The sequence below is a fragment of the Gossypium raimondii genome, chromosome 12 (assembly GCF_025698545.1).
Source record: "Gossypium raimondii isolate GPD5lz chromosome 12, ASM2569854v1, whole genome shotgun sequence".
NCBI classification, from domain to species: domain Eukaryota; kingdom Viridiplantae; phylum Streptophyta; class Magnoliopsida; order Malvales; family Malvaceae; genus Gossypium; species Gossypium raimondii.
Window position 1 is genome coordinate 15,889,273 of NC_068576.1, and position 27,917 is coordinate 15,917,189.

At 36.9% G+C, this 27,917-nt stretch overlaps 3 protein-coding genes across 3 annotated transcripts; 1 reads left to right on the forward strand and 2 right to left on the reverse strand.

Moving 5' to 3' along the window:
• Positions 1–422: 422 nt before the first annotated feature.
• Positions 423–1,103, forward strand: LOC105762014 (uncharacterized). Its single transcript, XM_012579937.1, has one exon. It carries the CDS (start codon positions 423–425, stop codon positions 1,101–1,103), a length of 681 nt encoding a protein of 226 aa, XP_012435391.1.
• A 5,068-nt stretch (positions 1,104–6,171) lies between these two features.
• LOC105763414 (casein kinase II subunit alpha-2) lies at positions 6,172–9,691 on the reverse strand. Its single transcript, XM_012581649.2, has 10 exons — positions 9,465–9,691; positions 9,101–9,230; positions 8,805–8,999; positions 8,447–8,604; positions 7,818–7,908; positions 7,631–7,696; positions 6,898–6,980; positions 6,671–6,734; positions 6,485–6,553; positions 6,172–6,375 (listed from the first exon to the last, which is right to left on the reverse strand). Exons 1-10 carry the CDS (start codon positions 9,548–9,550, stop codon positions 6,316–6,318), a joined length of 1,002 nt encoding a protein of 333 aa, XP_012437103.1. The 5' UTR covers positions 9,551–9,691; the 3' UTR covers positions 6,172–6,315.
• Positions 9,692–13,012: 3,321 nt separating this feature from the next.
• LOC105763415 (ribonuclease III domain-containing protein RNC1, chloroplastic) lies at positions 13,013–16,926 on the reverse strand. The gene is made up of 5 exons (XM_012581650.2): positions 15,955–16,926; positions 14,245–14,449; positions 13,855–14,055; positions 13,669–13,755; positions 13,013–13,540 (listed from the first exon to the last, which is right to left on the reverse strand). Exons 1-5 carry the CDS (start codon positions 16,764–16,766, stop codon positions 13,223–13,225), a joined length of 1,623 nt encoding a protein of 540 aa, XP_012437104.1. The 5' UTR covers positions 16,767–16,926; the 3' UTR covers positions 13,013–13,222.
• Positions 16,927–27,917: the final 10,991 nt, after the last annotated feature.

Genomic DNA, 27,917 nt, shown 5'->3' on the forward strand with positions numbered 1-27,917 from the left:
ACGACTCGGAGATTGAGGCAGTACATGCTGTACCATACAACCTGGTTAATCTCAAGATTAGACCCTCTGAAATACATGATGGAGTCAACCGCTCTAAACGGAAGGATGGCCAGATGGCAAATCCTACTGTCTGAATTTGACATAGTCTATGTGAATCAGAAGGCCGTAAAGGGAAGCGCGATAGTAGATTTTCTCGCTAGTCGAGCTCTGGAAGATTATGAGCCGTTGAACTTTGAATTCCCAAATGAAGATATAATGTATGTGGCAATCTCAGAGAAAGATACCCGAGTAGGCGATGCTTGGAAATTAAACTTCGATGGAGCCTCGAATGCTGTAGGCAATGGAGTTGGAGCAGTTTTGGTATCCCAAGCAGAGATCATTATCCATACACTTGTAAATTGGATTTTGATTGTACGAACAATATGGCCGAATACGAAGCATGTATCATGGGGATACGCGCAGCCATAGAGCGTAAGATCAAAGTGTTAGAGGTATATGGAGACTCTGAACTGGTAATTTATCAACTCAAAGGAGAATGGGAGACAAAAGATCCCAAATTGGTCAATTACCGAAAATTGGTTATGAAACTAATTGAGGAATTTGATGATATCACCTTTTGCTACCTTCCACGAGAGGAAAATCAGATGGCCGACGCTTTGGCTACGTTAGCTTCCATGATCAAAGTAAATGAGCAGAAGGTTATGAAGCTAATCCAGATGAGTATTTATGAGGCTCCATCTCACTGTTGCAACATTGATGAAGAGGAGGAAAAGGACGATCACCCTTGGTATCACGACATACTGCGATATGTAAAGAATCGCGTGTATCCTGTTCGGGCGACTGAGAATGAAAGGAAAACATTGAGAAGACTGGCCAATAATTATGTCTTAGATGGAGAAATCTTGTATAGAAGAGGAAAAGATAAAGTGTTGTTAAGATGTGTAGACGCTGTGGAAGCCAAGCTAATCTTAGAAGAGGTGCATAAAGGAGTTTGTGGAACACATGCTAATGGCTTCACAATGGCCAAGCAAATTATGAGATTTGGATATTATTGGTCCACCATGGAAGAAGATTGCATCAAATATGCAAAGAAATGTCATTAGTGCCAGATTTATGGAGACAAGATTCACGTGCCCCCTTCACCACTCCACGTCATGACTTCTCCATGGCCTTTCTCTATGTGGGGCATGAATGTCATTGGGCCGATCTCGCCAAAGGCTTCAAACGGGCATCGGTTCATATTCGTAGTTATTGACTACTTTACTAAATGGGTAGAGGCTACTTCTTACGCCAACGTTACAAAGTCAGCAGTCAGCAAATTCCTAAAAAAGGAGATCATATGTCGGTATGGGATGCCAGAGAGGATTATATCCGACAATACATTAAACTTGAGCAATAGCACGATAACAGAGGTCTGTAATCAATTCAAGATCAAACACCATAACTCATCGTCATATCGCCCAAAAATGAATGGCGCGGTAGAAGCGGCCAATAAAAATATTAAGAAGATTGTAGGGAAGATGACTGAGACTTATAAGGATTGGCATGAGAAGTTACCATTTTCCCTTTTTGCCTATCGAACGTCTATCAGAACCTCTACTAGGGCAACACCTTTCTCATTAGTGTATGGAATGGAGGCAGTTTTGCCCATTGAAGTGGAGATTCCTTCCCTTCGAGTTTTATAAGAACTGAAACTAGACGAGGCAGAGTGGATTCAATCCCGGTATGATCAACTGAATTTGATCGAAGAAAAGAGATTACGAGCTATATGTCATGGTCAAATGTACCAAAAGAGAATGATGCGAGCTTACAACAAAAAGGTTCGTCCCCGAGAATTCCATGAAGGAGATTTGGTACTGAAGAAAATTCTCCTCATACAAAGAGACTTTAGAGGAAAGTGGATGTCAAATTGGGAAGGACCTTATGTGGTAAAGAAAGCCTTTTCTGGAGGAGCGCTGATTTTGATCGAGATGGATGGTAAAAACTTACCTAATCTTGTGAATTCGGATTCAGTCAAGAAATACTTTTCCTAAAAAAAAAAGAGAGAGGCCAAGGTGAAAACCCGCAAAAGGCGCCTTGATATCAAAGGGGATTTGAGTTGAAAACCTGAAAAGGGCGGCTCAAATTTTGGATTGGATTGGGGCATGTAGTGATCTTGCTGTACCTGAATCAACAGAAAAAGGGTGAGCTACATCATGAGGCGTCAACAGAATACTGTAGATTTTCTAAACACGTGTCAAACTCAAAATGGTCTTCAGAAAAGTTATACAGAGAAGCTCATACTACGATATCTGGGGCACTTATTTCCATTTTTGTATTTTGACGAAATATCCCATCTTGTTTAATTTATCCTCATTTTGTATTCTAGCAAATTTTGTTGTCTTGATCAATTCATTCATTTTGAGCTTCACTCTCTACAAAGTTTCATCTTGTCCATTTTGGTAATCTTTTTCAAGCTTTTTCTCATTGAAATAACGATTACTAGACTGGCAATATTCAAGAGGAAAGATTTCTACATATTACTTTGAAAGCTTCTAAATGATATGAGGACCTGAGACAGGACTTTTATTTAGAACTAACCAAGATTAAGGGTTTGAAGCATTTGAGAGAGTAGTCTAAGTTGCGATCATCGTTTCAGATTCTTCGTTAAGGAACATCAACTAAACAAGAAGGCATTAATGATAGAACCTTGATGAATGACGAGCAATGGCAACCCTAATATTAAAAAAGGGATCATTCTCATGACATTCTGTATTCGTGCAAATATAATTCATACACATCTAGTTAGGAGCATTTATTTCATCTAGATCATGGCATCCTAAACACTAGGCATAAATAGGTCCATAAAATGAATTATGCAGGTCATGTTCCCCAGAGAACAAATCGTCGAAGTCACAAACCTTGTCTCTCTGAAGTTGCAGTAGAGCAGGTTGAAGTCACTAACCTTATCCTCCTGAAGTTGCAGGGGAGCGGATCAAAATGATGGATCTTATCTCTGAAGTTGCAGTGGAATGGATCGCATCAGATTTTATTGAAACCATAGGTTCTATCTTGCTGAGGATGCAGTAGAGTAGACCAAAGATAACAAATTGTATTTCCCTGAAGTTGTAGTGGAACAAATTGAGGACCGGCTACAAATCTTATCTCCCTGAAGTTGCAGAAGAGCAGATTAAAGCCACAAAACCTTCTCCCCTGATAGTGCAGTAAAGCAGATGCAGTGGAGCAGATTAAAACGATGAATCATATACCTCTGAAGTTGCAGTAGGTCGAGTTAGATCTTATCGTATCAAACCTTCTCTCCCTGAATTCACAGTATAGCAGTAAAGCAGACTAAAATCATAATTTTCGTCCCCTAAAATCATGACAAAGTATATTGAAGCTACAAGTCGTATCTCTTTTAAGTGCAGTAGAGTGGATTGAAGCGACAAGACACAGTGGACTGGAATGAGTCTACTTGAAGAAGGAAGGCGTCAAAAGAAGTCGAGACTCGACGAGCCCGGACAAAATGGGTCTTTCTTAGTCTTTGCTCTGTTCTCGTTACATGACAACGAGCAAAGAGGGGTAGCTGTACAGACCCAATTTTACCCGGGCTTAGTACCAATTAACCCAATTTAGCCCAAATACAAAAATTAAAGCCCGAAATAACCCTAGCCCAAAACCCAATTACAATGAACAGCCCAATGGCCCAATAGCCTAAAGCTATCAGAAAACCCTAATCCCCCTAGCCCTATTGCGTTGCACCACCTGCTTCCTAACTTCCGCCGCCGCCATCACCTACCCTCTGACATAGCGATTGTTTCGGCCACCTACTCCACCAGCTTCTCTGACACATGCAAAACAGAGCAAACACGCAAAGAGCAGCAAAGAATAATAGAAATAATAGAAATAGATAGGTTATAAAAGCAAAAAACACTATCTTTGTATTTCTTTAACAACAACTGAAATAAAAGCAAAAAAAAGGTTGACTCCATTTTCTTTTTCTCTGTTCTTATGTTGTTTTTTATTTTATTTTATTATTTTTTTGTGTGTTTGATTTCTTCTTTTATACAAAAACGGAAAAGGAGGGGAAGAAGATACTTACTGGTTTCGAAAGCCTGTCGCCGGAGATCTTCTCTGGTGTTGGAATCAGACCGAGAAGAGTATGAAACACCCTTCCTTCCTTGGTCTTTTGAGTCCGGAGGATATTTTTTTGGGGGGTCGAGATCGGGTTTAAAACGTGACTTTTGGGTGTCCGTCCTTTGTCTGCTTGGCAGGGCGTGGCGGTTTCTTGCGGATTCTAGATAGCTCCGGGAGAGTAGAGAGAGGAGGAGAGCCTCTGTTTGTTTTTTAAAATAAAGAGAAAGTGTTTTTTTTAGTTTTATTTATTTATTTATGGGATACCAAAACGGTGCCGTTTTGGGAAGGTTCTGAGCCCCAAAACGATGTTGTTTGAGCCATCCGCCCGATCCGACCTGGACCGCCTAGGATCCACGTGTTTTTGCGGTGAGGGGTATTTATGCGCTGTGTCCTTACCTTTCACTTGTTGTTGTGCAATGTGGTCCTTTTATTTTCTTAAATTAAACCACGCAATTTCCGCGCATTTCATTTCGATCGCGTCGAAACGATGTGCCTTTGGGGGTTGGGAGTATTTCCCATCGGTCCCTCATGCCTTCAGCGTGTTCTATTTTAGTCTGGGCCACTCCTTTTAATTTATTTGTGTTTTAGACCCCAAGATTCTATTTTCAGCTTTTAAATTAGTCCTTTTTGTTTTGTTATATTTTTGCTAAATTAAATTAATTGATTTCAATGATGTTACCATTATTTTTACTATTATTTCTTATATTGTTATTACCATTATCATGCTCATTATTGTTATTATTTATTTAAGTGTTTTAGTTTTATTTATCTACTTTTTATTTATGTATACTTTAGTTTTACTTATCTACCTTTATTTGTGTATACATTATTGATTTCTTTTTATATATTTGTTATTTTATTTATTTATCTTTTCTTATTTGCTTATTATTTTATTTGCATTATCATCATTATTATTTTACATTCATTTTTACTCGGATTCGTCAAAAAAAAACGGAAATTTAAAGTGAAAATAATACTCGATATTTAGAATCTTCGAAAATCGAGCCCTAACGTATTGGGTTTCGATTTCCTTCGTTGAATCTAAATAATCGAAATTTTTTTTTATAAAATATAACTAAAAGCTCATTATTGGGAATTCAATACGTCGTGTTCTGATGCATTGGATATGACACGTTGTTTTCTCAAGACAAGTATTTTTCGTAAATGCAATATCCAATGTTTAAACTGTACCCTAACATATTGGGTTGCAACTTTTTCACATAATTTAAACCATTGAATACCCTCTTTTAATATCTTATTACGCGAATTTTTTTTAGATTAACTCGTTTCTGAAGAGGTAAAATATCGTGCTCTAACGCATTGGGTGTGATGTTTTCTTTTCTTGGAATGAGAGGGTCTTAACAAGTGACTTGTTTTATATAAGTTTTATTAAATACAAGGATCATATTTTTAAAAAAAAATTTCTTCCTAGTTTTTTAATTTTCGACATCAAGACATTAAGTAATCAACTAGGTACGATTTTGGGCGTATCGAGGGTGTTAATCCTTCCTCGTGCGTAACCGACTCCCGAACCCGTTTTTTTAAATTTCGTGGACCAAACTCGTTGTTTTAATAAAATTAAATTGTTTATTAAAAACAACCACTTTTACGAGGTGACCCGATCACACCTCATCAAAAAAGATTGGTGGCGACTCCCATTTTCATTTTCATTTTTCAAAACCCAAGTCGACCCCGTTTTCATCAAAAAAAATGGTGTCAACAAAAAGTTATTATAAAAAGTAAAAATATAACCTAAAAATCAGTTTTCTAATAAATGTAACTGTTTTAATTAAATTACAACTAAATGGTGTTAAAAGAGTGGCCGGAAATATAAGTGTAAGAAACTAGTGTTATTTCGATTTTCCTTTTAAATATTAATGTTGAACACTATTTAGGTTCATATTTGAGCATAAATATGTAAATATGTAAATGACTTGAAAAATACTAGAAATCTTGGAATAATCGACACAATTGCATTGTTGGAAAATCAAGGCTTAAAGATAAGCTTGATGTGGATGTGTTGAATATAAAATATAAACATAAGAAATAGGAGACTTTATTTGATACAAAGAAAAAGAAAACTGCTATGTTAACAAAACAAACCTCCAACTGCCTAAAACTGAGAATGGCAGCAGAAGTAAGCACAACAAATCTTCCCAGCTGAATGTGGGCTCTGCACACCAACCCAATGTGAATGGGTTACTGACCTCGCATCCTGCAACTTTCAGAAGCCCTCACTTGAGAAAAGTAAGGATGGACCTGCAGAGAACAAAAAAGAATCGAGGATCATTTCATAATAACACTTTTAATTAAACCAAAGGAGCAGAAAAAGCTACTGGTATTAAATTATATGCTTATACTGGTCTACCATAGCTTCTTTTGCAGTTAGCCTCTCCTGATGATCATATCGAAGCAACTTATCCAGAAAATCAATTGCCTACAGGTCAAAAGAGCTTTAAAGACTGAATCTCGATTACTATAAGGCATTTTGTGCAATGTAACTCAGCTTATTGTACTTCAATTCCAAGATGTTTGCCAAAAGAAGAAAATTTACCTCTAGTGAAACAAGATGCTGATTATCGGCATTAATGAATTTGGACCAGGGTTTTCGGCTGTTCCTGAACAACATATCAATATGTTAACTCAATAGAGTTAGTCATTCCACACTATTAGTTCCTACCAGAGGGATCTAATCTGTGTGTCAAACAGCATCACGCAGGGTCCATTGCCTTGTTTAATAGTTCAGTGCAAACTTTGTATATCTGGTCATGCTTAATGTACCTTCCAACAAGAGCATTAAGTTGAGGATCAAGCTCCAACTGGTATTTGTTCAGATATGCATTCAACTCATCAGTTCCTACCACCTGAAGTTACAATAATTTAGCAGTCAAAAGCTTTGTCACATTCCTTGTAAACTGGCGATATATGGTTAGGGAAAAAAAATGAAAATAGATTTTCCTGTTTGAGTGTTCATATAAAGCATCCACCTAGTAACAATCCCCTAACAAGTGATAGTCACAAAGAGAATAAATGTTTAAATCAAAGCTATATGAATAATGCCGCATCTACAAAGGGTAGTGAATAAACCTACGTTGCTCTAGCTCTTCATTGTTCTTGAAGTACCCATGTCTGACATCCGCATCCGATGCATATCCAAACATAGATATGGGGATACGGTCCTCCAAGGACCTTCCAATTACTGGGAAATCTTGACAAATTTTGAACATACCCATGTTCGTTACTCAAACCCAAGCTCGAGTAACAAAGGAATAAATGACCGTAGCAGGTGCTGAAAAGGTTACAAAGTGATGCTCCAGATGTAGATTGTAAAAACAAAGATTACTGAGGTGGTGAACGTACAAAGACATAGAATAATACATTTTCTAAGTAGCAGTTAGAAAATGATGAATTATCTAAACCAAAACGTTAATTTAACAATAACCATGATGAAAAGAAAATTAATATTCAACAACAATATAAGAAACATTGACAAATTTGCAAAAGCATATTTTACCTTTGCAATTTTAACTAGTTGATCATTGTTGTCATGGCCATAGAAGAATGGTTCCTTCCGGAATATCTGCACGATAAACAAGTATAACAAACAAATCAAACAAACATAAATATTCTATTATGCACCCAAAATTGATATTTTAAATGAAAGTTTAGTACACTCAAATTAGAACAACGGTATTTCGCACCATTCCAGCAAACATGCAGCCAAGGCTCCACATGTCCAAAGAATAATCATAGTCCTGTAAATCTATCAGAAGTTCGGGCCCTTTAAAGTACCTAAGAAATAAGGAGAGAAATTAAACTTCCCAAAACTGTATCCAGATTGTTGATGGTACTCTAAACTGAATCCAAATCTGTTTATAGAATTGCTTGGAGAACATATAGGTCTTCCATTATCTAGAAGGTTTTCGTATCCTAAAGAAAGAATCAAAGCTCTCTGACATCCTGATTATTGAAAGCTAATACTCAGAGTCTATAAAAAAGTGAAAGAAAAGACAGATTCACTCTTCAAGGAGTTGAGAAAAAAATTAAATGTATTGCATATCTAAATTCCCCAAGCTCGACTTGTTTAATGAGTTTCATGCTAAATTTTGCATCTATATGCCTGTATTACAAGCCATATTCAATTTCTATAAAGGAAAGAATTTCAAGTACGAGCAAGGAAAACATACAGGTAAAATAATCCCAAACGGATTTCTTTTTCCTTTTCAAACATGGACTAATATATAAGGCTAGTCCTTTTCTAACTAAGATCTTAAAGAAGAAAACTATCTTGAAAATATATAAAGATCTTAAACTATCTTCAAAATATTACCTGGAAGCCACACGGACATTATACTCTTTTCCAGGATGGTAAAACTCGGCAAGTCCCCAATCTATCAAGCGAAGTTTGCGCAGCTCATGATCTATCATGATATTGTGAGGCTTCACATCTCTGTGCATTATTCCATGTGAATGACAGTAATCTAATGCCTACAAAGCAAAGAAATCTTTTCCTATCATCCTATAACGCCAAATGCAACCCAGAAATCCCCCAAAAGCTTAACAAAGCCAGTAATAATTTGGAATTGGATCAAGTAAAGAATAAAAACTACAAACGGTCATGCAACAAAAAATACCATAGAACAGAGTTATATACATAAAAAATTTTGTTACGAGAGGCGTAATTTCACCTTGAGAAGTTCGTATATGTAGTAGCGAATATCATAATCTGTCAAAGTTGGGTAGAGAACTTTGAAATCTGTATTGTTGACGTACTCAAATACCAAGCTAGGCGTCTTGGAGTGCTGATCTCTAACAATATCAAGAAGTTTAATAATATTTGGACCACCACATAGATTCTGAAGGATTTTTATCTCTCTCTTAATCTACCAATAATAACAAAAAATAATGATAGGATTATTGATCATGGCGGCTATGCCTTAAGATTTCATCACATATAAATATAATTGAAGTCTTAACTAGCAACCTTTTTTTTCTCGACAGGTTTGAGGATCTTGATTACACAGCGTTCATTGTTATTGACATTTTTACCCTCGAAAACCTCACTGTATTTACCCCTTCCAACTTTCCGAATAACCTCATAACCATCTTGATCCCTAATACAGAACCGAATATAACCGAAACGATATCAATTTATGCTCATTGATGAACCGAATCGGATTTTCATTAGAAAAATTGCAGAAAATGCTTAAGGTTAGTAACATTAGAAGATTCTAACTTTAAGCAAATTACATAATCTTCAATTCAGATTAGCTGATGTGACTTGGTTTAAAAATTGATTAAAGGAAATTCGAGAACAACCTAATCAACGATCGATTTAAAAAATTTACCCCCATTGAACAGTGAGGGACTCGTAATCCCAATACTCCTTGGGACGAAGGACATTGACGTCAGAATAAACGCGAGATTTGGACATGACTTGCCAGCGATAAGGGCTGGAGATCTTGTCGATCTCACGGTTAATGGAACAGTAGTGGGCGAGCAGAGGGCGGGAAGCGAAGATGGCAAAAAATAGCAAGAGGTGGAGTAAGATTGGTGGGTTGGTGGTGGTGCGTCGGGCATAATTCGTTCACTCAAGCCAAGCCAAGCCAAGCCAAGCCAAGCCAAGCCAGCCCATTTATTTGAATGGTGATTCGGCTAAGTTTTGGTTTTGGAGAGAAATGGGAGTAGGGAGGGGAGTTAGGGCCTTTGCTTGCTTAGCCGAGCTGAGCTGCTGGGATCTAACCTATTTTGATATTGAGACCACCGGATGTTTATCTCCTAAAAGAACAAAATATCTCTCCATTTTGATATGAGCAAATTAGTTTCCTCTTTAAAAGAATAGCTGGTCAATTTTGAAGGAAAGCAATTATAAGGTAAACTACACATATAATCTCGTCCAATTAAAAAATCGATTATCTTGACCATTACTGTTAAAATCATAAATAACGAGATGTTACCCTCAACTATTTTTACGTATTATATCATAATTGATTGCAAATGAAGATTTGTCCTGCTAGTGAAGTTAAATCTGAACTGATTGCTCTTAGAAACTCCAATGAAGCAGAGAAAGCTGATGAACAAGCCATTGGGGATAATTTGATAACAAAATTGGAAGGGGCTTTAAGCAATGTTGTCGTGCGAAGGGGACTCCATGCTGGGGTGGCGGTTCAGGTTGCGTAACAGTTTTCGGGTATCATTACTGTTATGTATTTCAGCCCAACAATAATTCAGTTCGCTGGATTTGCTTCAAACAAGATAGCATTGGTGCTTTCTCTCGTCATGTCTACTCTCAATGCTGTCATCTCTATGTCTGGTATCATTTCTTTCAAGTTGTTGCTGTTGCTGCAGTAGAAAATCAGCAGAGACGGAGAGGGAGAGGGACGGTGGTAGGAAGGGACGGGATGGGGAGGGTTTTTATTTTATTTTATTTAATATTAATATTAATATTAATATAAAATTTAAAGGGAATAATTTCCCTTATGATATCCTATCAACTAAAGTTTTTTTACTATCAATAAAATTTTGCCACATTATCAAATTTTAAAGATATGAAATTATTATTATACATTTATCTATAGAGAATTTATTTTATAGACCATTCTCACCACATTATTTATGGTCCATTTCCAATTATTAAACCACATTTCAACAATTTTTTTTCATGTCTTTGGCACATAATTTTGATAATTTTTTTACTTCGAACCCTAAATTCAAAACCTAAAATCTCAAACACTTGAACCCTAAACACAAACCATAAACCTCAAAGTTTTGAATGCTAAACCCTAAACATGTGACCCTATACTCTTAAACCCTAAATATAAACCTTAAATCTCCAACCCAAACCCTAACCTCGAGGTTCGAGGTTCAAAGTTTAAGGTTCATGATTCGAGTTTAAGGTTTAAGGTTCTGAGTTTAGTGTTCATGACAAAATAATTACCAAATTATGTGTCAATAATATGGAAAAATATTACACAAAATTACTATTTTTTTAAAATTGGTTGCACAAAATTAAAAAAAATTAACTTACGGAAAATATGTCTGTTTATAATTTAAAATTACTTATTTGAAGGAATTTAATTAAAGTTCAATTAAGTTGGAGAAGATATTAGATATAGATGAATGCATAATAATATTTTGTTATCTTTAAAATTTAATGACTTGACACTATTTTATTAGTGGCTAAAATCATACTTTGTAGGATGATCCTAATATAAATTATTCCCAAATTTAAATTTATTATATATATTTTAAAATATTTATTTTTATATATATTTTTGAATTTTTAGTATTAGGATCAAATTGAGAATATTTGTAAATTTTAAGGGTTAATTTTTTAAAATTATGACTAAACCGATATGATATGTAAAAGTTGAGGGTTAAATTTGTTATTATACCCATTTTTAATTGTCTTGCCGTTTGTGACTTTAACTGGAGTGACCAAAATGATCGAACTATGTAACTTGGGTGCTTAAATTGTAAACTTTGTATTTTGGTGTCGGAAATGAAAATTTTTGATAATTGAGTGATTATCTGCGTAGTTTACCCTTTATTTTACTTTTGATATGTATATTAACAATTTTAGCTCTCAATGTTTATACATTTTGTCACTTTAGTCTTGATTCTAAAAAGTCAATAATTTTAGAGCTCAATATTTATGCAATTTATCAATTTGATCCTTATTTTAAAAATATATGAAAAGTAAAAATATTTATATATTTTTAAAATATAAAAGTTCAAAAATTATATAAGAATGTAGTCAATTTCGTTCCTATATTGCTCGTACCAATTAGAATATGGTGTATTGGTTTGTAAGAAATGAATTTAAAAATATAATTTAAATTTTTATTACTTATTTCCGATTTTTGAATGATGAATTGTTAATAGTATGGGATAATCTTATTGTTTAATATATGAAATAATTTTTCCTTGTTTAATAATGGAATAATTTAATTTCATTTATTTGATATTTCTAAATATTTTGTATGCATATATCATGTAACACCCATCACCTATTCGACATACTGAAACAAATGTAAGATGTTCTTGAAGCACACATAGAACAAAAGTATCAGAGATCTTTAAAATTTTAAACTTTAAAATTTTTTTATAAAATATTAAAACCAAGTTTAAAACAATTTGAGGGCTGTAGAAGCATTTTAGAATAATTTAAAATCATTTTATGAGTGATTGGAAGTGTTTGAGGTCAAATTTAAACTTTGGTGGGCTCGAAAAATTCGAAATAATGTGGTGGTCTAAGTTCAAGACTTATGTAACTGTACATATATTCTATGTATTGATACCTTAAGTAAGTTACCAACACATAAGCCTTATGTATCAACACTTGGGCTAGAAACTGTAGCTTTTCAGCTACTGTCTTGCGATGTTTCAATGCTTTTAGTATAAATACCATGACTTGGATCCCTTAAATTAAAAACTAGTCTAAAAACACATAGAAACATGTTCAAACACTTGCATATCATTTCAATAAGTCTCAAATATAGAGAATTACGATAAAATTACACTCTGTTAGCCAAGTATATTTAGAAAATTACAATTCTTTGTAACTATTACCCTAATAATTATATTTTCATCTGTTGTGAAAACAGACCCTTAATGATTGTTTTGAAGGCATTCACTAAAATCTTAAACAAAAACTAGTAAACAACTAGTTGTATTTATATTTTAGTTGTCACACTTGAAGATGTTTTTAGTAATCAAGAGTAAATTACTTCGATTCTATCCATAAGTCATAATTCTTCTTTTAACCTTTAGATCAGAATAAAACACAAGAACCCTCTTCCACCTCATTACTACAATAGTATTTGATGATTGAAAACGAAATTTATTTTCTTCACAATTAAGCAAGTTGGTTACATTATTTGTGTTGAATATATGATTTTAAAAGGAACATTAATTTATTAATATTTAAATAGATAAAACTTGGTACTATAAAAATAAAAAAACAAAACCTCGTTCATCGAAACCAACCCAAAATCAAATAATCGACCAAACCTAATTAGTTCCATCTTTAAAACCAAAATCAACCATCCAATTTTCCCCTACTTCAAATCAAACAATAAGCTTTCACGAATCAGTGTCCAGATATTTACACAGATTTAGGTTGAATTTGCTCGAAGTCAAAAACCTCGAACATAAGGCGTCTCACATCTGGCTTACCATACACAGTGTATGAAAGGCCATGGAGGGCCTGCTGAACAGCAGTTGTGGCAGGGTTCCGGAGTCTTCGATTGTTCTCATATGCATCTTGAACTTGCTCCGAGTAGATGATAAAACGATGCAGATACTTTTCCCGCAAATACCTCCCGCAGAACTTGTTCATAAGAACACGGCGATGCTTCTCTTGTAGCCATCTTCCAGGGGCGTCTAGATGCTTCATCAGCAACCTCTCCGCCATAACCAGATCCTAAAGAATTCGAAAACAGAAATTCATTTCAGATTGAGTTAACCCGAAAAGATCATTCTTTTTCTTCCAGTGATGTATCCAATATGAGAGAGGCCAAAGCATATGTCTAACTTTGCAAAAGCCATTACCTGGATCTTCTGGCCGACATACTCCAACCGCTCAAAGCAAAACCGAGGATGTTCAAACTTGTATTTTGATGGATGCATAAAACAAAGCTGTAGTACCACAAACGAAACAGCACAAGGAATCAAGCAGGAGAAAGATGAGTAAATAATGCCTTGCATCTAGAGAACGAGAATAAACAGTCAAATAACCTGTAGCCCGAGCCCGAGTTCAATGTTCCTGGCTTCAGTAATTTCGGGGATTCTATCATTTACTGCCAAGGGATATCCCAGTATCTGCATAACTTGTGGTTTGCTGTCATAATCCCAGATATTTCCCCGAAACCGATGCATACCTGGTGGAACACAAGCCCTGAATAGCCTTGGATGTGCAAAAAGAGCATCCTCTGGTGGCTGTAAGAAAAATGAATTAGGTTAAGTTTCCTCGTAATATCAATTTGAACAAAATGCTTAACCAGGCTCCCGTAGACAGAAACATTGCCGCAACACATAATCTCTTTCCTCAATCACCTTCCCTTTAATAATTTCCATTTTAACTAATAAGCTATCTACAAATGAAGGGTAAAAAAAATCAAAGCTTACCTTATAAGTAGCAATATCCTGCCAACTGAGCTTATTCCCATCAAATTCAACAGAAACATAATCTACATCTTCAAGTTGTCTCCTTAATCGTGGCTGGCAGTCCTCAGCTTCTGGATCCATTCCAAATACTTCAAAAAGAACACGATACACTTCTGGCATGCCAAAACACAAGTATATTGCGCCAAACAGAGCCCAAAAGACGGACCTAGCCAAAATAACATAAATTAGTAGTCAATACACACACACGTGTAATCAGTCTATTTCAGATATCTCACGGTGCCACCACCCAAAGCATCAAGTGATATGAACTCATGCAGCATGACATAATCTATCCATTGCAAAACAGTTTCTCATACGACATCTAACATTTCCTGCCAGTAAGCTAAGGCTTACTGGTACATGTTACCCATCAAATACAAGGCATATACCTATATATATTTGCCACTGACGTATTGCAATACAAGACATCCATCAGCTTTCCTACCCATAACCTGACATTTTTATTGTATTGTTTAAACCAATATTAGCAGCGTTCCATGACTTCTAAGTTTTTGGATCTTCTCTGTCCTGATGTTATTCTAGCCATGCATTTGTAGTTAAAAATAGAAAACTGAGATTATCTCTTCAATATATCATACATACTGACAAAAAGATAATAGCAAATAAATTGCTTAATGTGCAAAACCCCTTTCTCAACCTCACAAAGTAGAGATTTTAAAGAGTAAAGCAGGGTGTCAATAAATACAAGTAAACTTGGTAGCTCCATCACAAGCAGATAACAAAGATTATGCACAATACTGATGGCAACTCCATCCTACTGCAGTCACCTTAATATCACAGCAATCCTATCATATGCCTCCGATTTGACTCTGTTTTTATTTTGTCTAGACCACACAAGAAACATAATGCAGCATTTGCTAAGACGTAGTATGTTTGAGCAAGTTAGGGTTTGAACCATGTAACATTCACAATATATGTTTGAGCAGTGCAGCTGCAGCCACTAAGCGGCTAAATTCTAAGTCCAACCGTGAAAATATCATTTTCTTAACAAGTATGGATAGCCTTATTTTGTCACATGCTATCAGTTCCAAATCATGTTGCCATAACAACAGAAGAATGTGCCTAGTGCATATTGATGCCTGGCTTGCCGAAAGCGCAGCCTAAAAACTTAAAAGGCTATATTACTTGGACTTCAGTGTGAGCCATATACAATTTTGAGTTTGACATGGGTATGTTCCTTTCTTTTTAAGCTTTTCCATGTATTTGGAGAGTCCTGGAGAGACTCATCACCATACCCGTGTCCTGATATACGCCAGACACCAGTGTCGAACACGGGTACTTGAAAAAAAAAAAAGAATTGGAGCAACACAGCTAAAATGCACAGGATTAAGTCCTAAGTTAACCTAGCATGGATTCAAGAAACAAAAATTCTACTCAAGTAATGATGCTTAGAAGGCAACAACCATGGGCAAGTAAAAGCGGTCAAAACATCATAGCTAAAGGCAAGAGGAATTCAATGGTTTTATTTCTATGCCATGGTATGTGAGACTAAAGCTAGGTGCACCAATTCCCAAAATGAAAATTCAACACCTGCCCCCACGTACCCTCACGTTCAAACAAATATATAACAATTCAGAAATTTATGAATCATACACGTCAAAATCTACTAAGCAAATTATTCGTCAAATGATAAACAGAAGAAAAACTCACTTCACAGGAGGTTCCCGGTCTTTCCTAATCAATTTATCCATATCATCATAAGGAAAGATTAGATTCTGCAAGCTAGCAGCTTTAATCCAGTTAGGCAAATTCCTCTTCCCAATCAAACCAAACACCCTTTCCCTCATCGGCCCCGGCGATTCCCTCGGATACCTCTGCAAGAAAAACTCCGCCAGAGCCAACTCCAGTACATATTGCCCCAAAAACCAAAGCCTGGAATGAGCCGACCTAACGTGCCTAGCATTAGTCCTATCACAAGAAGGATGCTGAAACGCCAAATACAACAAAGTATCAAACTGTTTCGCCGGATTATCATCTCCCAATTCATCAGATTTCTCCAAAGGATACCCCAAAGCTTGCTTAGCTTCAAGCAAATACTCGTCTATCCAAGTATTGTCAGCAGTGTTAAGCTTTGAAGAAGGCAGGCAAGAACTTAACAAAGGGAACTGTTTTAAGGATAATTGTGGGCTGTTTAGGAATCTTTCTGTCAGTTTTTTGTCATCGAGGGGAGGCTTCAGTATGAACCTTTTTGGGGGTACTTTTTTCCTTGGAGCTGTGGCTTTTTTACGATGGGCAAGCTCTTTTAGGAGTCTTTGCGGGCTGTTTCTGGGAAGCTCTTGCGATGGGCCGACAGCAACAGCGAGGACACGGAGGTTTTTGGGTTTTGATGGTTGTGGGTAGAGTTGAAGTGGGAAGGGGGAGAGGGATGAAGAGAATGAGATATCGGAGAGCTTTTTCGAGAAGTGTGTAAGAGATGATGAGAGTTCCATTGAAGAATTCGTTGAATTAAAAGATTGAAGCATTTCTTTTAATTACGGGAAATGGAGATTTTGGGTTAGGTTGCCATTGAAGAAGGGATTTGTTTGCAGGGGTTTTACGGAGGGTTTGGATAAGGTGAAGAAGCGTGTCTTATTTTGCAGTACACTATCTCCGGCGAGGGAGATATTTTTCTTTTTCTTTTTCTTGTAAAAGAATTGTTTTAATTTTACGAAGTCGTCCATTAAATTGGTAATTTTGGAAAAAAAAAAAAAGTTCAATGCTCTTTTCCTGACCATCAGACAAGTAATTAAATGGGTAAAAATACCAAAAAAAGCCAATTTTTTTTAAATTTATCGAAATGGGCCCAGTATTTTATTATTTACCGGAATGAGCCATTTTCTCCTAAATCGTGTCCACGTTAGCGCGATGTCAGGTGATATGTCAGCAAATCGCTTCCACGTCAGCGTGATTTGTTGACATGGGAACAAAGCGCGGCCTTGAAAGCGCAATTTGTGTCAACGTCAGCAAAGCGCGCTGACGTGGACGCGATTTTGCGGTGTTTCCCACGTTAGGTTTTTTAGGGTTTTTTAGATTTTTAGGGCTTCGGAGAGAAATTAATTAATTAATTAAAATTAAATTACGTGGACGCGAAGAATTTGTGAAATCGCGCCCTCCTGGACGCGCTTTTGCTACAGTTGGTCCTGGAAGAAATAATTTCGAGTTGACGTTTCTGAGCAAATAGTATAAAATCGCTTCTACCAGGATGCTTTATGAGAAGAATTTGTTAAATCGCGCCCACGTGGACGCCCTTTTGCTACAGTAGGTCCTGAAAAAATTATTTCAAGTTGACGTTTCTAAGCAAATAGTATAAAAAACGCTTCAAGCAGGATGATATTTGAGAAGAATTTCTGAAATTGCGCCCTCGTGGACGCGCTTTTGCTACAGTTGGTCCTGGAAGAAATAATTTCGAGTTGACGTTTCTGAGCAAATAGTATAAAATCACTTCTACCAGGATGCTTTATGAGAAAAATTTGTGAAATCGCGCCCACGTGGACGTGCTTTTGCTACAGTAGCATGTTTGGGCTGAGGCTATAAATGATGCAAAAAATGTTCTCAGAATGCATAAGTCACAGCAGAAACAATTTAGAGAGGCTAAGAAGGTTAGAGTTTCAAATATGAGTGAACGTATTAGTGCTGTTATTTACTACGATGGTGAGGTTTGTCACACCGAGAATGGTGTTATTTTTTTGTCGGAGAATACGGTGCGATTGGTTTTTAACTAGAACATAGATTTGACAGAACTTCGTAAAAGAATTAGGCGTAAAATTTTTGGAACGACGCCAATGAAAGTTCTGTCTATCACGTATCGATTTTGTTCTTCTGTTGATCGGATGACATATGACTCGTTCGACATAAAAGGTGCTCGTAGCTTGGAGGCAATGGTGCAGACTCATCTTGCTAGTGGAGCACCTTATATTGAGTTATATGCACAATTTACATCGCCAAATGATGTACTTGCGACCGGTGTTTGAGATGGCCGACACTCGGTTAGCGGGTTACAAAATACGGAACAGCCCATGTTTGGTAGCGGTGTCGAATGCACATCCCCTGCAAGACACTCTGTTGGTGGATTGGACATGTACATCGGTGGCTCGATGTTTGATGCTGGAAATACGTACTAGGGAACGGCATCAAGTTCTAGTGGATGGCAATCTACATCCAATTGGGGACGTTATCTAATGCCCAGAAGAAGGGACGATGTACTCCCTACGACGTCAACCGGTGAGGGGACCTCGTACGCTGCAGATGATTGTGGGTTAGAAGATGACTCCGATGTGGATCCACCTCGAGAGCCCGGGCCGGATGGTGTAGAAGTTGGCTTATTTTCTGAACCGGAGCCTATTCCAGCAGAACCTGAAGATGCTGAAAGGAGTTCAGATGAAGAAGAAAATCCACGATTCAGAGCATACTCACCTCCAACCCACATGCATAATGTCGATCTGTCTGCAGATGATGCGTTAGAGTTTCCAGATCTACCACACCGGTTGCGTGATCGTACAAGTTCGGGGGTAGATTCCGGTGAATTTGAAGTTGGTAATTAGTTTACCAACAAGGATAGTTTTATTGGTGTTTTGAAACAACATAGCATCAAAAACAGCGTTAACTACCACATCGTTAAATCCAAATCTGATAAGTTTGAGGCAAAGTGTGCGGTCTAAGACGGCACATGTTCATGGAAAATCTACGCCTCGTTAAGGAAAATGACAGGGTTGTGGGAGATTAAAAGTTACAAAGGTCCATATACATGTGCTGCAGGTACAGTATTGACGATTTCTGAATAATACTTTTATTATGCAATGTTGCATTATTTAATGTACTCGGTTTATAGGTGTTTCACAAGATCATCCCAAGATGGATTCAGCTATGTTATCTAGCTTGATACTGCCCACGGTTAAAGCAGATCCCAGGACTTCAGTGCCGGTGTTAATTTCCAGTATTCGTAGCCAAATGGGGTACACGCCCTCTTACCGTAAGGCTTGTATAGCTAAGCAAAAGGCGTTGGAGAAGATGCATAGTGGGTGGGACGCCTCATAAATGAAATATGGCAGTGGTGTCAGGTGCTAGAGAGATACGTCCCAGGTGCCATCACAAACCTTGAAACGGAACATGCATACTACAACGGCCGATTGCTACGTGGATGCCAAGTGTTCAAACGCCTGTTTTGGACCTTTAAGTAATGCCGAGACGCATTTCCATACTAGAAGCCGTTGGTATAAATTGACGGTACCTTTATGTTTGGTAGGTATACTCATCGGCTATTGCTTGCAGTGGCACAGGATGGCGGTGGGAGAATTCTTCCAATTGCATTTGCAATAACACCGGGGGAGTCGTCTGATGACTGGGATTTCTTTCTCTCTAGGTTAAGGAGGCATGTGTGCCCCCAACCTGATATCTGTGTTATTTCAGATCGGGGCGCCGGTATATTAGCCGCATTTGATCAACATGGAAGCTTATGGCAGCGCACACACCATAGATATTGCCTAAGACACATTGCTTCGAACTACTACAGGCAATATCCATCTAAGAGCGAACGACGACAAGTGACCAACATGGGTATTTAGTTTATATTTGTGTTATTTCGTTTGTCAATTTGAATTAGTTTTATTGGTAGAAGTGGTATAAATTATTCGCTATGATATTATATTGGCAGGGTATGAAATAAATAAAGACCGTTTTCACGAGATGTTGGCAATTTTACGTTTAATTAACGGAGAAGGGGCAGACTACCTTTGTAACATACGTTTCAAACAATGGGCACAAGCATACGACGGCGGCCTACAATATGGCCATATGACGTCGAACCTGGCTGAATGCATAAATTTTGTTCTTAAAGGAACGCGCCATCTACCGATAACATCGGTTGTGTGAGAGATATATTTTCGTTTGGCGGCCCTATTTCTAAAGCTAGCAGCAAGTTATGCAGGCCAGATGCAGGGAGGCCATGTATGGTGCAGTAAGGTAGTTAAAGAAATTAAGAAAGCCAAGGCGAGGTCAAACACCATGCACACAGTGTGTCACGATCTAGACAATTTATGGTTTCGCGTGACAGAGTTTGACAGACCGTACCAAGGTGTTGTTGGCGGGCAATTTCGTGTACACTTGCGAAATAGGACTTGTGACTGTGGGATGTTTGATGCACTTCGTTATCCATGCGCTCATGTTATTGCAGCTTGTCAGAATCTCCGTCTGGATCCGATGAGCTATGTGGACGAAGTGTACAAATTAGAAAACATGTACAGCGTCTGGAGACACGTTTTCCCACCGGTCCCAGATGAACGTAAGCGGCCGTCCCGTATCTCTTGCTCCTTTTAAGTTGCTACCGGATAGAGAATTGCGTCGTAAACCAAAGGGTCGACCTTGCTCGACTAGAATATGTAACAATATGGATATCCGAGAAACAGCCAGTCAACAGAAGTTGTGCGAATGGTGTAGGAATCCAGGCCATACAAGCCGATCATGCCCTAATCAGAATAGTTGAATGTAATTGTAAATAAATTATATTTTTTCAATTATTTATTGATAATTGTATTAATTGTTAGTAACAGTCAAAACAATTTTTCAAATCTAACATTATGTGAATGTAAAAATATTAACTGATAATTGTATTAATGGTTAGTAGAATTTTCAAATAATATCAAAATATTCAAAATATTTGTACAAATTAATTAAGCTCATGTTATTACATCAAATAATATCAAAATAACTCAAAAAAATTTCTATTTTATTACATAAAATAATATCAAAATATTCAAAATATTTGTACAAATAAATTTAAATACGGCAATCAATGTCTATGCCCGGGGGATTTAGTGCCACATGGCGGCCGTCGACGGCTACGCGCTGGATTCCTCCTTTGTCTAGCTTCCGGCAACGGTTGTTGTTCCTCCAGTGGGGATTCTGGTTCTTCTGGTACGACATCTGGTTGTCAAACTTGGGACGAAGATCCACCTTCAAAGAATAGTGTATGTGGAGGTGTTTGCATCACGAATGGCGACGGTGTTTGAAACTCATACATTGGTGGGGATTGGTAAAAATGAGAGCTCCCCGACAGCCCCTCTTGCGATCCCTTGTGTGCTGCTGGCCTATACATCGGTGGTCCACTCGGCATAACAAGAAATGGAGCTGAACCGGGCATTTGGCTCCAACTTGCCATAGGACTCGGAAAAGGATACATATAAGGGTTATGATACATATAAGGGCTAGGAAACGCACTTGGCATCATCTGAAAAGGCGGTTGCGTGGGTATCATTGGTTGAACTGCTGCGTTAGGTGACTGTGTCGGTGCTCTCGTTGGGCCTGGTGATTGCATGGCCGCTGATGATGAGCCGAGTGAATGTCTGGGCCTCGTTGAGGGGCTGCCTTCGTCGTCTTGTCATGTTGGATTTAGAGGCCCACGCCTTTCCCTTTGGACACGTATTTGCCGCTGCCTCTCCTCTGGCGTCAGTAAATACGGCTTGCCATGGATCATAAACCATGGCATGTATTCCGGAACGCACGCTAACTCCGGAACGATGATTGGTTCTCGAGTAGGTATATATTCTTACCGATCTTCCCATATTTCCATGTACTCGGACCAGTATCTCGACCAATCTGTATTCAATTGCCGAAGGTCGACTTTGTGTTGATCGTCAAACACCTCAGGATCCACGGGAATCAGTTGTCTACATCCAAACTGTCGTAGCACTCTGTCTGACTGGTGCGGCTCCACGGTTGCGTAGTTGATCAACATGACTTTCACGTGCCAAGCTAGTGGATTTTGTAAGAACTCATCCGGAATTACTGCCCGAATTGCCGGATCCTCGTATGGTGTCCATTGAAACTATATGAATATTATAGAAATATTAGTTATATACATAATACTAAATACTAAATACTAATTACCAATCGACTAGCAAATGATGGAAATATTAATTTTATTTAATACTTACATGTGCTTCCGACTGTTGGTCTAATAGAAGCCATATATCTTTAAGTTCCGTAGGTAATCGAGCATGATTTGCCGGATGGTTCCACCTAATTAAATAAACTTTTAGCATACTTTTATTTTTAAATATCTACATAATAATTGTAAACTTTAATATAAAATTTACCTCGTTATGAGTGGGAATGTATATGGATGGTCCACTCGAGGACGTAGAAATGGAAAGTGAAATCGTGGCCATGACTGCAGTAGTGACAGACAGCCTCCGATTTTTGCTCTCCTCGGTCGCGTCGCCCCGTACATCTCCCGATATAATATGGCCAAGACGGCAGAGCCCCAACTCAATTCACCGGCTACTCTAAAATCAACGAGTTTCAGCAGCCATCTTAGATGTACGCGGCTCCGTGACAAGTCCGGCATCAGATAACCTCCAATTAACTGAAGAATATATGCCCGAGCATATCGGATTCTTTGTATTTCGGTTGAATCTTCATCCGGATCCGGGAATGTGTCTCGCAACCAGCCCATCTCGATCTTACCTCCGTCCATTTTCTCCGGAATAGCGCCTAGAAGCTCGTAGCACACCGCTGGTCAATCGCTAGATCGGGCAGACCCCGTGACTGGGTACCCGTCCACTGGCAATCCCAATTGCAGGCTGACGTCTTCCAAAGTGATAGTGCACTCTCCACATGGAAGATGAATTGTGTGCGGCTCGGGTCTCCACCTCTCGATCAACGCACTGATTAGTTTCGGGTCCACCTTGCATCCCCGGCCTACCGTCGCCACGTGCCAAAAACCCGCTTCCCGCAGGTAGTTCTCTACCAATGGTGATGGAGAAGCATGCATATTCCGGATATTGCATTCCAATACCCGATCTATAGACTTTTATAACAAATAATAAATTAATAATTATCTAAAAATGCATAAATAAAAAATTCTTAAATAATATTTAAAAATTATATTTAACGCTTACCATTTTCATTTGTTCCATCGATATGTGATGATTATCAAGACTAGTCAATTCTCCGGCCATTGCTGAAATCGTACAAAATTTTACGGTATAAAAAAATTAAAAAAATAAATTTTTTTAAAATTATTTAAAAATAGGGATTTAAGAGAAATTTAAGAAGAACTTGTGAGCAAATTGAAATTAAATATGGATTTGAGAGAAATTTTGAAGGAAATTGAGAGAAAATTTGAGAGAGGATTAGTTTGTGAAAATAAAACAAAGGGGTGGGGGTATTTATAGTTTTTTTTTACCGTTGGGTGGGGGGCAACGGTAAAAAATTTGACCGTTGCACTGTTCATCCGCGGGTCAGATCGCGTCCACGTCAGCGCGCTTTGCTGACGTGGACACAAATCGTGCTCCAGAGGACGCGATTTGTTTCCATGTCAGGAAAGCGCGCTGACGTGGCCCCGATTTTCTGGAACGTTCCCTGACATCGCGCTGACGTGGACACGATTTCGGGGAAAAGGGCCCATTCCAGTAAATAATAAAATATTGGGCCCATTTCGGTAAATTTAAAAAAATAGGCTTTTTTTGGTAAATTGCCCAATTAAATGAACATTATTAATTAAAAAAAAACTAAGAGAGATAGTTTTAGCTGAGATTTTTTTAAAATTTTTTTACTATTAATATTTTAATAATTTAATTGTTAGATTTATCAATATAAATATATAATTGTATTTGTTATACATGTAAATTTTGAATTGATTCAATTCTATCATACCCATACAAAATATTGTATTTATTAATATATATTTAATTATTGAAAGTTTTTTACATAAAACAAATAATTAGATATTTTATATTTGAAAGTAATAATTAGACATTTTAATTTAACCAAAACTTGACATGCATGATCTACATGAATTGAATATAAAATATGATGATCGAATTGTTAAAATATTAATCGTACAAAAAGTTATAAAAGTGTATAAACTACTTCAATTTTTTACATCGCTATAAATTGACCCCTTTCTATTAAAAGCATATGAATTACGTGTAGAAAAGGTGATGGTTGTCAAGCAACAACCAACAATTATCTATTAAGTCTGTTGCTAACTGACTTGGTTAGTTAAGTTAGTTATGGGTAGTTTCATGTTAGTTATGTATATAGTTGTGATATGTGAAGGAGACTATAAATTTGTTAGTTGGCTTATTGTGAAGCTTAGGTGATTCATCAATAAAGAAGTTTGATTCTCTTATACTTTTTTCTTATTTGTTGTTTGTTTGTTCATTATTCTTGTATTGTATTTCTGCCAGTTTTGGTGTTTGATGCAAGCTTGTGGTTCGATCATGGTAAGTGATATTGAGATTCGACGTAAAGAGGTATCAAGTTCTGATCATGCTATTACTAAGAGCAAGATTAGTTAGGTATTTTCTAACAAACGTGTGAATGTTTTCTTGAATGAAAGAACTTTTTACTTGGGAAGCAACAAGTGCTTTTTATTGTTAAAAGTCATGGCTTGGAAGGATTCCTTTATTGGTCAGTTGTTGTTCCATCGAAAGTTCTTGTTTCATCTTCTAGTGATAAGGTTGCAAAGCTTGAGTATGGTAATCACATTTGTAACACCCTATACCCAATTTGATCACCAGGTCTGAGCTAAAGGGTGCCACATTCATTGTCGGAGCAACTACGATAAACTATATGCTAATTCCACCATTAAACATTCATATACGGGTATTACACGCATCAAACACAATAAATAATCATTTCTGAGTCAAATACAAGCTTAAAAAAGCTTAATACCATCTAGGAGTCGATTAAGGACCAAAGAGAAAAGTTTTATAAAATATCCCAAGTAGGTGTCGCAATTTTAAGGGCTTGGTATCATAATTTTGAAGATAGTAGCCAAACTTCCCAACTTGAGGATCAAATTGTAAGGTTTTCAAAATAAAATAGAGTCGAAGTCGCTGCCTTAATGGGGGATGACACAATGAGGTGGCCTGCTGTCATGACATTTAAGGTGTGAAGTTGCGACTTCCATGGAAGACCACCAAGTCTGCAACTCCCGATTTTGGCAGGTTCTAAAATTGGCGGGTAAATTGAGTGGTACTTGAGTAGCATAGTGCTATCCACACAACTGATGCTCTTAACGTGTAAAGGTGGATGTGTAATAGGCATTGGGTTATTGCGAGAAATTGTCCTAGAAAGAACGATTGTTAAAGAAAGGATCTTGGCAATGTATTATGAAATTTTAGGTAATTGAGTCATCGCTGGAGAGTATGGTACGTCAAGTTTGGTTCGTTACGGTGCTGGTTGCGTTCTAATAGGGTGGTTAGGAACGAACAATGAAACTACTCTATATATGTGAAATGTTATATTTTCGTACATGTTTCCTTACAGTTGTAAACCACCTATACGACAAATTGAATGGGATTATGACACGTGTCAAGTGTCCATAGGTACAAAGGTTGTATATTTAGATAATCAGGATTGGAAAAAGGGAGTTTTTCTTCTTCCTTCTTCAAGAAGTATTTTTGTCTAGATTTAAAGGAACATAGAGTATTTCCTTCATTTACTTAAGCTAAGTTGTAGGTTTGGATCTTTACTTATGAATGCTCCATGTCAAGGTAAGATTTTTGACCCTCCATATTATGTTGTGAAATAGTAAATCTGTTAACTTGGTAAATCCGTAAGGTGGATGATATAAAGCTTTGTTTGGGGATTTTTTGTGGTAGAAATTATGGTAAAATGGGGTATTTGAATAGATCCTGATGAGTTTCCATGTTCTGTAGTAGTAGTTACTGCTAATCTTACAAGGGAAGTCTAGATCTGGAGTTTGGAAATACTATAGAAGAGAATCAGGTAAGTTCCTAAGCTGACTCTTGTGTGTATATTGGTTTAGTCTAAATACCTTTGTAGGTCAGGATCTTTACCTATAAATGCTCCATGTCAAGGTAAGATTTTTGACCCTCCATATTATGTTGTGAAAGAGTAAATCTATTAACTTGGTAAATTCGTAAGATGGATGATATAAGGCTCTGTTTGGGGATTTTTGGTGTTAGAAATGATGGTAAAAGGAGGGCATTTGAATAGATCCTGATGAGTTTCCATGTTTTATAATAGTAGTTGCTACTGATTTTACAAGAGAAGTCTGGATCTGGAGTTTGAAACTACTGTAGGAGAGAATAAGGTGAGTTTCTAAGCTGACTCTTGTGTGTGTATATTGGTTTAGTCTAAATACCTTTATCAACACCCGTACAAAACTTGAACTGAGATTAGAAAAGAATGGTACATTGAGTATGCTGATCTATGAATGTTGGATAAGATTTGCATATTTAGTAGGTATGAATCTGACAAGTATAAAGTATTTGATAAGAAATATGGAGTCAAAGATATGATTGTATGAGAATGTTCGGAATATGTAAAATGAGATGTATGCTAAGTTTAGTGCTAATGCATGAAAGGTTTGCTAGTGAGTCTATGTTTGTCTCCACAGAGTCGTCTAAAGGGGTCAGTTGGGACTTTAATCAAGATCTTTGGAAGGAAGAGTCCATGGCACCATATCGTGTAAGACCATAATTGGTGGGTTATGACATAATATAGGATGATTTAAAGGAAGGTTATCACCTAATGGGGTTTTTTGCATGACCTAGGACGAAGATGAGCAAACCTCAAGAGACGTGAGCCTAGGCGAATCCCTATCGTGAACACACTAAAAAACGAAAGCCTTTGTGGTGTATCTAAAATGGAAGCCTTTTTGGCATATCTGAATTGGAAGCCTTTGTAGCGTATCTAAATTGGAAGTGTTTGTGGAGTATTTGAAATTAAAGCCTTCGTGGCGTATCTGAAATGGGAGCCTTCGATTTTTTGAAAGAATGTCCCTTAAGGCAACCATTCTAAAAAGAACGTCTTTGTGGCAGACCCTGAATGAAAGAAATAAAATATATGACGAAATTTGAAAGAATGGAATTTTTGCCGGACTCTGAAGAAAGAGTATGAAAAGCAATCTCTAAAATTTAAAGTCTTAGTAGCAATGTGTAACACCCCTAATCCGTATCCTTCCCCAGAATAGGGTTATAGAGCATTACCGGAGTTTACAAATTAATTTTCAGACATTTCATTTCATCAAGCTTTCATATTTATAACCAATCAAAATCAAAACATTTATGAGCTAACATTAACCAATTTAAGTTATACAAGTCATTATAACCAGAATAAAATCATTCAAAATTTCCAATAGAACCAATGGATAATGTGATATGTCTCCAACAAACTTCCAACCCAATCGAGCTTCCGATAATCATTTCAAAACATCTAATAATTATACCTATTACCAATAATAAATCAATTCCAATAATAAAACACACACATATATAATATTCATTACCAAATAGCATTCACTTCTATTAAAATTATACAAAATATAGTTCATACGAACTTACCAAGCAAAATTGCAGGAATAACAAAATTCAGGGACATTTTGGAAAATTTCTATTTTTTTCTCGAATTTCCACCCAATCTTGATCTAAATTAATATTTCATTCAATTTACTAATTTAAATAATAAAACAATTCATTTCATGCAATTTGGTCACTTTTTGACATTTTACAAATTTACCCATAAAGTTTCACATTTGTTCAATTTAGTCCCTGAACCTAAAACATGTAAATTGATCATTTTTAATGAAAACTCATGCTAGTTGAGTAATCATATATTTTCCTCCTCCTCCTCTCCATTCTACATCCTTAATGTATATAACATGC